The sequence below is a fragment of the Haliotis asinina genome, chromosome 12 (assembly GCF_037392515.1).
Source record: "Haliotis asinina isolate JCU_RB_2024 chromosome 12, JCU_Hal_asi_v2, whole genome shotgun sequence".
Classification (NCBI taxonomy): domain Eukaryota; kingdom Metazoa; phylum Mollusca; class Gastropoda; order Lepetellida; family Haliotidae; genus Haliotis; species Haliotis asinina.
The window spans coordinates 18330700-18345271 of NC_090291.1; the positions used below are offsets into that span (position 1 = coordinate 18330700).

The window sequence follows — 14572 nt, forward strand, 5'->3', positions numbered from 1 at the left end:
ATATCGACATTAGTGTATGCTATATGTGTATATGTTACAATGAATGTCATGTGAGGAGGTCATGTATTGATTCCCTAAAGAATGAAATACAAACAGTTTGTTTGGTAATTTTGACCAAGGTTATTCTACACTGGTTCTATTTTGTCACCAAATCCATTTTCTTGATTCGATGGCAGTTCAAATTTTCCTACTAATATCGTATTGCATTGGTTTCCGCAATAAAAAGACGAAATGTTGTTTCTTCACGAATGGTGTATGGCACATGCTGTGCAAAATCGACAAGAACGATTTTAGCGTTGGGCAGAATGTGAAATGGTGAATTGTTAATAGTTATTGTCACAGTGTGCGGCATCAAGGCAGCTACTTTATTACCATAAATATTCCTGATTCTGAGGTAAATTGCCATGTTATTATGGTTGTCGACCATGTTCATTTCGATGAATAGGAAAAGTTCTCGGTGTCAGTTCCCATATAAAGATTGAATCACACACCTGGAGCGTCATGGATTTGTCAAGAGAGTACAAGCTTGGTGACATTTCATTTGAAATCATTTCACCCGAAGCTGATACCATGTCTGATATTTGGATACAACCTCAACGATGGCCACAGGTACACTACCATTATATCTTACAGCTCAGACAGAGAGTGTAAACACTGCAATCTCGATTAATCTGTGAAACATCAGTGACATATATTAATCGTCAGAGACAGAGGTTTGAATGCAACACTTCTGGTGAACACCACTATAAGCATCACCTGAGAGTGTCGGGTTTCAACACAACGCCTTGGATGTTACTGATCAGAGCGTAGACTAGGAACACAGTGCCACTGGAGATCAAAGAAAATCAGTTGAAGGTTACAGTACAGGTTGTGAAGTTTTAACACATGAGCCAATGATCAAAATTAAACAATGATTGCAGTCTATTTTCAGTTGATAGTGTGAGGTTTTAGAGCACACAAGCAAATGATCAAAATTATGCTTCAGTTCAAAGTGTGACTACACGCGATGGCGCGTGTCCCGGCAGTCATATCACTATATGATCCTAGTGGATTTTATACATAACACATTGGTAATAAGACGTGACTCGACATCAGTTACTGGGACAAGGCATGTTCTTCGTCAGGAACATTCACAACTGTCGATGTGGCGTGGACGATAGATGCGTTAATTATTCCATGTCTCAACTAACATCAGCAGGGTTGTTACAAGTGCAATGAAGTTTCTACACAGCTGCCTTCTTCTCTCCGTCCACCTCCACCTCGTCCTGCCTCTTCTGACATGTGAGTAGTGTTTCGATAGTCATCAGCGTCCCATACGTCGCCCTTAACCATGTCTTCTAGATGTAACACTTGAATGTGTGACACAGTATATTTACTTTGGGTTAGCTTTCATATCAACAAATCCGTGAAGATCAGAGTTAGAAACTCATGCCTGCCGTAAAGGGCGACTGACGAGACTGGGTGGTCAAGCCGGCTGATCTGGTTGACACACGACATCGTATCTCAGTTGCGTAGATCGATGCTCATGATACTGATCACTGAATTGTATGGTCCAGACTCGATCATTTGCAGAGCGCCACGACGTATCTGGAGTGTGGCGTTAAACAATAAACCAAATCAAGTCACATACATGACTGCAACTAACAATGTCCATACACAACATATACCTCATGATGTTCCCGTCTACATCTCTTTCACTTGTGCCAAGACTTCATTTTCACCTCATTGTGATTTTCTGAATGTGATCTTGATCTTTGTATTGCGAGAACATTACCTGGGACGGGTACTTTTTTTAGAAAGGAGGGATGCGCAGCTACCAAGAGAGGTTGTGGGTGTATCATAGTTTCACGCGTTTTCTTTAAAATTTCTGGACGAAGGACGCACCTTTACACCTACCTCTGAATCTGACCATGATAAGAATGCACTTACGCTTGTGACCCCCAAATGGTTATATCACATTATAAAGAATACGTCAGGTTTCAGTGACGACATGTGGTCTGTTTGATATGCATTCAGAATACAAATCCTACTGGGCCTTTCAAACACTATAGCTTAATTACTAGTTACAGTGATGCCAATGTCGATTGAGAATATTGAAGGATGATTTTACCTTCAAGGAATATTAACTAATTTATGTATCACACGCAAAAGTAGACTATCTGTCATCACTTGCATACCACTTCTTAAATGGCAACGGGTTGTCGTACAGGAAATCTTCTATTCTAGGTTCGAATCCCACTTCAGATCATAACAGCATCACTCTATGTTGGAATTTACTCCATGCAGTTTTGGTTTCAAGGTAATTGAGGCACAGGACCAACATCACTCGCCGTCCTTCCATATCAAGGTGGCACATCTTAATATAACTGAAATGGTGATCAATTCAGCGTAAAATAAACCTTTGTCAGTCAATCTTCTTAGAGCCCCATTGTCGAGCCAATAGAAGGTCACTAGAGATAGTCATGTTATCTAGTTAGATTTAGGTTCTAGACAATGCAGTTTTCTGATCATAATGCTCCGGGCCCATTTATCCCATTGCAACGCTACATTGCCTCGCCATTACAACATTCCGAATGCCCATTTCCACAAAGCTGACAGTCAGTTAGTTTAATCGATCCTTAACGCTAGACATCAGATGTATGTCCGTGGGCTTGTTTGTCCCATTTCACAGACAGTCAGTTCAGCCCCCAATTCCCAGAAGTGTTTGGTCAGCAATTGCGCTCGTGAAGGCAGGGGAACTATCGGTAAAAAATCATACATTAACCGAGTCGTTTTTATACAGAAACTTCTCACACCAAGTAGGTTGTTGTTGTGGCACGTTCGGGTTGATTCTACCTTACAGTTTAATAGATTTAGAAGGGTGACAGATAATTACAATGGCATTTATTGGCCATGGTTTGCAATAATATGCGTAATGTACATGTATTGATACTGTTACATGTTCTGGAATTGAAGAACCTATCTACAAATTTCGCCCACTCTCTAACCACGTTCCCTTTTAATGGATCTGCATATATAAACAACCATATGTCTTCTAACGTAGTGGTGAAAAATGAACGTATTGTAACAATACAATAACTAACTATATAATTTTATAACTAATTACTAACTAAACAATTATATTCGACAGCGTTTATGTGGTCAAATTTAACCATTCCTCTTCCAGACACTGCATCCATGTTTGAACAGCTTCACCTCATTCGACAATAGAAGGGATGCACAACAAATTATTGATTTGGGCTTTAGTTACAGTTTTATTATCTCCACAACGCCGTGCAAAACCTTGTGTGTGTTCTGCATCAATTGCAATAGGGTATCCAAATACAAGAATTATGGTATTGGTGTTGTCTGCATATATTATAACCATGCATGATGTTCCGAGAATGGCTTTGTGTATCTTGCAGGGAACACATTCAGTAACATGCACTAAACCGGAGAGACAGTGTGCCCTTTTGCCCTAGGACACCTCTCATCTAGAAATATGCACATGAATATTTACAGAATACAGTCCTTATTATAAATGGCAATTATGAAAGTTCTCTTTGTTGATGTATATGCTTAGCAAACCCTTGGCATATTCCACGTATTGATGTGGAGACTGTTTTACACTGATTACAAAAACATTTAAGAAAACAAAATGATATAAAAAGAAAATTAAAGTCCCTGGAATTAGGTAACTTGCAAACTTCCTCTGAGAGGAATTCACAAAACGTGAATATCAACGATACCAAAAGGATAAAGGTATTCAGAACTACATCTCATTGTCGCAAAGTTCTCAAATAATGGTTGTTATGATTGTATGAACGACTTCTAGTGATCCATTGTACAAATAACGACTGTCAGTAACCATCCTCGACCAAGCTTTGAGTTCCCAGCGTTAGAATTCTCTGCAGTTTCTCATGGAATGGGTATTGTAATTCCTGGACACATTTAGTGGGAGAGTCTCTATCTTGAACCTGATGTTACAATGTTCGATGGGATTGATATAGGGGCTCCTTGTGGGCCATGTTAACGTTCCTTGAAAGTTGAGATCTTCCGTATAATCCCTGAAAATCGGACGACTGGCTGGGGGGTGGGCATCACCTTGAGGCAGGCTCGGCGGTACCCAGTACCTCTGTTCATAACGTTCAATACTAAGTGTGCCATATACTGTTCTGAGATTGATCATACGAAAATACTATTATTGAACCACTAGCAGCAAGTATACTACCCCTCAAAAGTTAAGACTCACTTAAAGTGAGTGAGTGAGTTTAGTTGAACGCCGCACTCAACAATATTCCAGCTATATGGCGGCGGCCTGTAAATAATCAAGTCTGGACCAGACAATCCAGTGATCAACAAGTGAGCATCGATCTGCCCGATTGGGAACCGATGACATGTGTTAACCAAGTCAGCGAGCCTGACCACCCGATTCTGTTAGTGGCCTCTTACGACTTTTATGGCAAGCATGGGTTGTTGAAGGCCTATTCTACCCCGGGACCTTCACGGGTCAGACTCACTTAAATCACTGATTATATGTTATGTATATACATGTGGTTACATCGAAGACTGACTTCCCCACTAGCTTGGGGCAATCAACTGCAGACTTTATTCTGGTGAATTGCTCGAGAGTCATGCTTCAAATTGCCGGAAAGCATATGCAAATATTGTTAACTGCTGCGTTGTGGGGTAGAGTTTTGAAAGAACTTGAAACTTTTCTTCATTTATTGACCTCATGGCAATAACATTTTCAAAGTTACGATTGTGTATTATAATGCATCAGTACACGTGTAAGCAATACCTTTCAACAGTAAAATCAAAATCAAGTTTAGAAACGTTGATTGAAGTGGCTACACTCCCATTATAGTGAGTCTACCTTTTTATGGATAGTATAGTTCAGATACATGGATCATATTCCTGGTGATATGGTTATTTAGGGCGTCTCAGCGAGACCACCGAACTAATCACCGCGTCCTCCAGTTGAGATTTTCTGCGGACAGACCTTCCTGTTTGTGAGGAAAGGACGTCTGATCGAATGACGTTCCTTTAGTCCAGCAGCCTTAGCCTCATACTGCTGGCACAGGTGGTGCCCACTCTCTACTGCCAGTTCAGTGCACACGGGAATGCGTCTTGCCAGACAGAAAAAGACACAGTCATGACGGTAACTGGCCTCTTCTGCCTCCCATGTTTTTGGCGATGTTTTACTTCACCGACGGCGACATGTTTTCAAACTGTTATTAATCGACTAATAACCGTATGGTTGATGTTAAAATTAACACACAGGACGTCCCAAGGGCATACATGTGAAGAACTTTAACATTCTGAAAGTCTTTTCATGCTAGCTCTGTCAAGCTTCTGAATACTGTAATGCTGCTCCTGCAACTATGAGGTGAGTTTGCGACCAATAGCGTTTGCGATTTTGCACATGCCTGATACACATGTGCTCATGAAGGCAGGGTATTATCATATTATCACCTGCTTGTACAAAATTGTTTAAAATATCACTTGTGCTCAGGTGGTGCTTGATTAATTCTTATGTGTATGTTTGCACACGTTTTGTTATTAGTACTAGTACTAGTCCGCTTGTATTGAGCTCATGTCCGGTCATCTCCCCGGGAACCATACAGTCATGCTGCCTGTTATGCGCAATCAACTAAACAGTCTCATTGCCAGCACATCCTCACGGGTACACATTTGGATCAATATGGATATCCTGTCCAAGGATACTACATAAATGTGCCCACCCCGGGAGCCGAATGGAGGTGCCTCCACCGGGGATCGAACTCGGGCGTTCATTGTGATAGGCAGATGCCTTACCACTGCACTACTGCGCTCCACATTGTTATAATAACCATTTCGTTTGCTGCTAGTAGGGCAAGGGTTATCTATAAGCTCTTCAGCGGTATAATGAACTTAACTATTGACCCATGCTCAACACTCAAACCACAGTATGCCACAATATAGTGAGCCTCTCTTCAAAACTTTGAACATCAAACAGTGTAAACAGCTCAGTGCTTGTTTAATCCCATACAGAGTTCGCTCGAATCTAGATCTGTCTGAGCAAATACAAAGAATATTGACATACTGGGTCTTTGCAAACTGCAGGTTTCATTATATGGTTAATATGAAGCACATGTGCACAGTCACTGCATCGACCGCAGGAAAACTGTACGGCTCCATCAGACATTACGATATTGAGTTTGTGTGTTACGGTTCTCGTGGGGAAGATACGTCCATTCTCATAAACCTAATGGCTTGTTGGTGCAACCATGTAATTCAACCATCGAGTAGTGTCGATGGGTCTGGCCATCAGTTGATTAGCAATCGCGATTGAGAATCATATTGTGCAGGATTTACATGCTTAAACTTCAGATGCGTTCATGCTCAACATTTAGGTTGTGGAGGTCCCTAGATAAATCGATGGGGTTGCAAAGTTGTTTGAAGGATTGAATTAACACTTTCTTTCAACTTTTAATGGCAGTGCGGTCGCATTACGGTTTGGTGCGTGCGTGCGTGCGTGCGTGTGTGTCTGTGTCTGTGTGTGCATACGTGCGTGGGCGGTCCGCATGGTTTACATAAGGATTTATGTATATGTATAGATGATACAAAGGAGACAAATTTGGAATTCAAATCATGGTTAGTTATCGGAGAATAATTATTGTCACAATGCTTTAGATGTTCACCCCGGTAATAAAACTCGTGAAGGTCCAGGTTTGACTTGGTCTTCAATAACCAATGTTTGTGATGACATCGTTCTCAGTTGCGTAGATTGATGCTCATGCTGTTGATCACTGAATGCTTTTTCTGGATTCGATTATTTAAGCCGCCAGAATATTGCTGACTGATGCGTTAAAGAACAAACCATCCAAGCAACATATAGGACATGTGCTCCAAAACACAAGGTTGCTCTGTAGCGTAGTGATATTGTTGTCACTTAAGGTAGTTCTAGGCGTGATGCAAACGTCATGGAATAATATTCGTCTTGCGTTGTCCCAACAGAAGGGTTGGTGGATTCATGGTGACACGTTACTTTTGACATGGACGTATTTGCGTTTTGCTTCATGTCAAGTAAGGGCGGTGGTGTAACCGAAGTTCGGGTTTGATTCCCCACATAGGTACAATATGTGAAGTCCACTTCTGGTGTTGCCGGTGTTGCTGGAACTCACCAACTCACTCACTGCCAAACATTGAGACCATCTATTACAGTGTCTAGTTGTAAAATGTGAAATCGTTTTCTTCAGTGTTTCACAAAATACAACTTGTAATACAAGAGTCCTGCGTCATATATTCCTTAAAAAAAGGGAAACATTTTTTTACACTGAATATTAGCCAGTTCTCAGGAAGTAACACGAAAGCTGCAAATGAGTGTTGACCTTTGCTTGGGTATCATTACGATTATGTTTTAACTGAACACTTGTAAACATTCATAAAGGATACTGTGACAAACTGGTGCCAGACTAAGGTCAGGTCAAGCATCCAGGAATAATATCAAACCATTTTTGTCATGTATTGTGAAACCAAAAAGCGTCAAATGACTGCGTTGAATGTGATTTACGAGCTTAAACATGGAAAGCAATTGTGTGTACTGCGTCGAAAAAGAAATGCTTTCAGTTCCTTTTTCAGGTGATTAAATTGTTTTCTCTCGAAGACGGTCATGAACTGCATCCCGGATGCATCATGTCTGGCGTTTTAATAATAACAGAATAGACATAAAAGCACGGGTCAGTCGGGAGTAACTAGAACTTATTAACACATGAACTGGCTGCCAGACAGCCTGAAATAATTGACTCAAGATGGTTTCAGTGAACATGTGCTCGCGCCTTGTCTCATTTTTGTTGCATTAGCAGATGGAAGGTTGAGCACGTTGCGTCGATCTCTGTTTCAGACTACATGACAGAATGGTGCTCTATGGGTGTGCTAAATATGATGGACCGTCCAATCTCTGCGGGAAGGCTGCGTCTCACGTACGAGAATGAACGATACCGGAAGGACATGTCTTGCACGATGTCCATCCGGACACCTGCTGACCATCACCTGATGGTCAGATTTCTGGACATGGAGATCGAAGGGTTCATGTCGGAGGGCTGTGAGTCTGATTACTTGATCCTCTATGATGGTCCGGATGACAAGAGTCCTTCTATGGATAATCATAAATATGTCGAGCAATATACAAGTAAGTCTGAAGTACCAGTTTTCGGGGTGAGTGGATTTAGTTTAATCAACCAACATTCCCCCTGTATCACCTCCGGGGAGATCAGGATGGGTTTTCAAGTGTTATTAAAATGAACCATTTCCGTTTTTTAAACTTCTTTCTAAATTCAGAGATCGTACCATTGCGATATGAATGTTTCAATAAGTATATTTTCAATTTTCAGTTTTACAAGAATGAAAAATAAACATCATTGGTCTCTGTTAAATAGCATTTTACCTTTAATTCTAATGGCTTTACGTGTTAAAATTGCACGATCACGAATTGTGACCTCATCTAGTGTATGACAGTGTTCAGTGTGACGTCATGTGTTTCGCACAGGTGTTTGAGTACACGTAGGATTTCTCCACCATTTATAGAACATCACCCTAATCACAGATTCATAAACATTGTCAGATAAGGTTCGATCAACCACCCATATAATTAAACTCAATAAAGACTCTTACAATGAAAAAAAATTACACAAACGGCAGGTTAAACAAGCAGTTTAGTCAGGGCTAAATACAGCCGTAAACCTTTTACAATGATTTTTAACACAACATCTGGATGCAATAAATTTGACCATCATTGTGCCGATAGTAATTCCCTGTTTTGACATCCTCCATCGTACAATGGACTTAAGAATTGATTTGCACCACAGTTCGTTTCTTCTAAGAAAAAAACACGTTAACGCAGTGAATGTTAGAATAGTATGCTTCTCAACATGTTACATAACCCTATGAGGACTGCAAGTTACAAGTGTCCAGCAGCACTGGATCAGTGTCTTATCAGATTTCTCCACAATTTTGTTCGGGTTTAGGAAGGGACGTTAACATTATCCTATGGCATTATTATTTACCATAATACTAAGCCACCTAATAAGACATTTAAACCATCAATATTATATATAATCACGATTAATGAAAGACGGTGTTTCAGTATTACATATTTTAAGAACACCTATGCCAGAGGCAGGACATGAGATAGTGTGACAATATTTATGGACAATATGACTGTGATTACATGACTGTGGTACATGTATGTTTCGAAGAGCTGTGCGTGCGTGCGTGGGTGCGTGGGTGCGTGGGTGCGTGGGTGCTTGCGTATGTACATGCTTGTGTGTTCATGTGTGTCATTTGTGCTTGTTTTCCAAACGTTGTGACATTTGGGAGATTATATTTTGTGTGTTTCAGAAACGCCCATAACAAACAAATTATGTGGGTCTCTCACTCCTCGCGCAACGTTTGTCACCACCGGCGATGTCGTCACATTTGTGTTCTTCAGCGACATGACAGTCGAATACAGAGGATTTGACCTCATTTTTACTGCATTCCATACTGGTAAGATTCTCTCTCACTGCCATTCAAAGTGTTATGCAGCGTTGAAGTGATAGGAGCGTCGACAGTGCCAATGCTTGACCGTGAATGACCCACTTGTCCTGTCTGCGATTCTTTCCTATCCCGATCATTCAAATTACAAAAATACAACTTGGAAGTTATGTCCCGTAGCCGTACAAGTATCCGCTTGTCGTGCGTTGGAGTAATTACGATTACAACCGTTCACAATACAATACTCTGTGAAGTATTACAAACATATTTGTGAAGGATTCTGTAATCATTGTTCGAATCACTTATTTTCCTCGATTGTTTCCTGTTTTTGTTGACATCCATGCACAGCAAACGCCTGGAACCTGCCTGATTACTTGATGTCCTGTAAGTCAGGTTTATGACTAATTCTGCTTGAATCCAAATAGTTCAATCGCTACGACTCCTTTGCTTTTCTGTTACCAGTGCAAAACGTCCCCATCTTCTTGTTTTCTTTTTCGTCTTATGGTCTGTCGTTTATCTTGGCACATACAGTGTGTAGTAGTTGTGACAGTACCAGTGCGTTCGGAGAGACAAAGACGTCAATGGTCCTCCTACCACGAGCCTCTAGGGACATATTTGTGCTGTATGAGAATGAGTGTAGCGTTAGGTCGCATTGAGCAATATTTCAGGAATATTACAGGAACAGTAGAAATGGACTTCACAAATAATACCCATGTGAAGAATCGAACCCGGGTCTTCAACGTATCGGAAGAACGCTTTAACCAAAAGGCTACCTCACCGTCCCTGTGGTGGATGCAGTGGCGATAAAGTAATAGATGCTGCAACTGGTCTTCAGCAAGCTAGGCTTGTCGTCGTCCGCGGCGACATGCAAGACTTGGCTGATGCAAGTCCCGACTGCGTTGATCATTGTTCCGCACTAGTCCAGACCCGTGTACTCACAGTCCTCAGTCTTGAAGCTTCCTTATTATTCAGTTGAGCTAGACGACAAACAACAAACATGTAAGCAATACACGCTTCAATGTTTATTTTGTAACGTAGGTTTGTCAATACTCTTGTAGGCAAATGTGATACGACAGAGTTCAGGTGTGACAACAAACGATGCATCAACACAACCCTCCACTGTGACGACTTCAACAACTGTGGCGACTACAGCGACTGGTGCGGCCCCAGCACCATCCTCATGGTCCTCATCATCGTCATTTGTGTCACAGTTTTCATCCTTCTCGTCTCATCTGTTGTCAGATGTGCTTGGAAAGAAAAGGCTCGCAAGTTTTCAAAGGTAATGTCTGTCTGTGTTTGGTCTCTTTAATGGCCAGCTTACATATATTGTTGGCATATTACAGCAGTCTGTAAATAATCAATATTTACAAACAAACCAGTCGCTGATATCATGAGCAGCGTTCCATATTCGCGATATGCGCAAGTTACTGTGCCTTCCCACCCGGGGATGTGGGGTAGCGAATGAAGTGTTCACTCGTCAAGCCGATGACTCGGGTTCAATTCTCTACATAGGGACAACGTGTGGAGCCCATTTTATGATGTCACCCGCTGAAATATTGCTAAAAGCGTCGTAAAACCATACTCTCTCATTCATTCCTTAGAATGCAATCTATTTACTCGCCTTAAACGATAATGTTGGGTTTCTTATTTGTGTGGTTGGATTTATCTTCAGAAATAAAATGGGGACAACATGCAAATATGAATTGCTACTTTACGTAACACTGCATTAACGTATGGCGATATTGTTAATAGCGATCCCCATCTTAAACCATAAATATTTAATTGCATACACAACATTCTCGCAAATACAGAGCAATATGTGCTCATCAAATCGATTTTTCGATGAAAATATGTAATGTTACAATATAACATTTTCACTGTTGCTTAGGGTTATGAAATAAGGCCAGTGAATCAAATTGATCATTCTAGTCTGCAGATTTAAATGTTCTGAGTGGTTGACGCTCATGTATTGCCCACACGGGCTCAGCGAGCGAGTTGTTGCATGTGATCTTGGGGTACATTCTTCATATTTGTCCTGTACTACCTTAGAATATTGATTTACCATCTTGAAGTATTCATTTACCAACATGGAATGCATATGTTCATTTGCCATCTTGGAATATTTATTTGACATCTTGCAGTGTTCATTTACCAACATGGAATGTTCATTTGACAACTTGGAATATTCATTTACCATCTTGGAATATTCCTACATCACAGTATGGCCTGAAACCTTTCATTGCATGTGTTCTTTGCCATCGGAAAGGAACACCCACACCGCCAATCCCGTTTGAACAGACACATGATGATCCTCAGACACCCATACTTGGTCTCTGATTTATTATCAGGGGAATAGATGGCATTCAGTTGTTTGATTTATTGTCAGTTGTCTTTCGCTGACGATCTGTAAATAATCGACACAATCAAGTGGTTGACATCATGGGCCTCCATCTACACAGTTGGGATACAATGAAATGTGTCAACTAAGTCAGCGAGTCTAATCTACCCTGTTAGTCGCCTCTTACAGCAAGCATGGGTTCCTGAAGACCAATTCTAAACCGGATCTGCATGGTTCATGATCCGATGAAACAGAACCGTAATCAAAGGACTCACGATTACATTACGACGCGATAAGCCCTCATCGTGCGTTGTATGACGAACATTTTCTTTCAGTTAAACGATGTTTTTAATTTTTATATAGCACACCGAAAAAGCTGAGAGTTTTGTTGATACAATTCACTGGCATCCGTATCACCACCTTAGCTAATGACAATGTCTTCATCAACGGTAGCCATTTCACTCAGATGTATGTGCAATTTAGAATTACAGCATACAAAATGTTAAGTTGCCATAACCACAATAATACAATATATACTGGCGTCTCCTATTCTCGCGGTACTTACGAATAACAGCGGAAAAATAATATAAACAGTTCCTTTCGTATGTATGCTTGTTGTTTTTAAATGAAGAGATTCCCCCTTTAACATCTGCATCAATCAACTGCTTGATTCATCACACATCGGCAACCTCCGCAGAAAATGTGTTTACCGCGAGAATAGGAGACGGCCCTATATCACTGTCAATAAACGTAATGTTTGGGAAGGTTTAAACAAAAAAAATCGGATTGAAAGATGCCGCGTTCGTTCTTGTCTAACTTACATGTATGCTTTTGGTTCCAAAACTCAGTTCACTGAGGTTAAATCTGCAACGGAACCAAATCTACATCGAGCGTCCTCCTCATCGTAGTTTTACCTCCCTCTACTTCCATTACTTTCTCTTTGCAGAGCGGTTCATCGGGGGCTGATAACGACCTCATAACGACCAGTACGGGCATGCGCGTGTCTTCCTTCCGGGGCCTCTCAGGACGCAGGTCATCAAGCAGTTCGAACTTGTCTTCAGAGCCTCTTGCACAGCAGGAACCTCTCCTGAATGAAAGTCAAAGTAGTGTCTGACACATTCGGGTCCGTACTTTGAAAGGAAGATTCTTATGCTGTGTTGTGTAAAGTGCGGAGAGTGTCACGTCACGAGCAAACGAGAGATTCATCTAATATCTTTATTTCACTGAATTGGAAATTGAAATATGATTTCCCAAATTGCCCAACACAGATGTATTCGATTTGGGTGTAGCTTAATGGCGTTCAGACATGACACTGTGTATCACGTAACTGTCCCTAAAGATACGGCTTTTTATTTTCATTCGGCTGTATACTCATTATGTCATCTTCCGAGTATTTGGAGGCATCGACATTGCGTAACTGATTAAAGGGTTTACTTAGCACAACAGAGATGGAAATGTGTCAAATCTAACGCAGAGAAGTTTCGTAAATTATGAAGAATTAACGAAAGTGGTATTTCACCCTACACTTCAGACGAGATGCCCCTTCATTTTTAACACAGCCAAGCTCAACTTCACTCGGTAACGTGTGGTTACCTCTCATGTTCCTGTTGCTACAGGTCACTCGGGAACGTTCCGCTTTCAGCGTCAGCTTGTGTGAACACAGTCGATAAACATGTAATTGTATTTCAAGTCAAAACAGTGTTTTGTACGCCAAGGCGACAGAACTTGCCTAAGTTATATCTGATTGAACACATGGGTGTGATAAAAGCTCTAGATGAGCTGAAAGTGAAATGATTTGTTCAGGCACAGCCTGTGTGTGACCTATGAATCGATGAATGGAATTCTAACGCCAGTATGCTTTTCGTCACTTAAATTGGAGTATTCAGTGGCGGATTTACGACATGAGCGATGCGAATGATCACAGCAAGTCCAAGATGTGATACAACTCAGATAACCAACCAGATGAGGAAAAAGTGAACATATTTTCGATACATTTTCACTAGGTGTTACAATTTTTGTTTCATGCTGATCAACAAAATTGTTAGTTATTTCATCGTTTTTACTATCGTCAAATTGATAAATGGCAAAATGAACACAAAGAATTGAAATGACATCATACGTAGTTCAAAACTTCACAGGCTGTTTTCTGCGACGTCGATTTAATAATAGATTGACGGACAACATTTGTGAAAAGGAAACATGTTTTTAAGTAAATATATTATATAACCCGAGAATGATAATGGTAATTTACGAAAAATACAAGTCGGAATTACGTGTTCTCTACATCTGTACGAGGGGAAGAACAGGGACATCTCGTCTCCCACACCAATGAATTCACTTGTTGGCAGATTATCCTTAGCAGCTTTTGATCTTCATTCTAATTTCAATTTGATTTTGGAACATCAAATGTTATTAAGTATAAAGAGTGTTTGTAAGTGAATCAAAGAAGACAGCCCGAGTGGACGTTTTTCCTGACATGTCTGTGCGTATAAGGGGCGGAGGGGTGGCATAATGGTTTAAGCGTCAGTTCATCACGCCCAACCCCATCCCACCCTACCCCTTCCCGCAGTATTATTCCTGGAAGCGGTGTAAACCATGCACAGTCACTCATTGTACGTATAGTTGTTCTCAGAATGATAACGAAAAAACATATCAGCAACCCATGGAAATTGCCTCAGTTACCGACCATTGACCAGTAACTGGATATTTGTTGGAGACATGTTTTTCACATCTACAAAA

At 40.9% G+C, this 14572-nt stretch overlaps 1 protein-coding gene across 1 annotated transcript; it reads left to right on the plus strand.

Annotated features, from left to right (window-relative positions):
* The first annotated feature begins 328 nt into the window (after positions 1–328).
* On the plus strand, positions 329–13851 carry LOC137258145 (uncharacterized). Its single transcript, XM_067795712.1, has 5 exons — positions 329–1281; positions 7865–8152; positions 9361–9507; positions 10554–10774; positions 12780–13851. Exons 1-5 carry the CDS (start codon positions 1215–1217, stop codon positions 12945–12947), a joined length of 891 nt encoding a protein of 296 aa, XP_067651813.1. The 5' UTR covers positions 329–1214; the 3' UTR covers positions 12948–13851.
* The last annotated feature ends 721 nt before the right edge of the window (positions 13852–14572 follow it).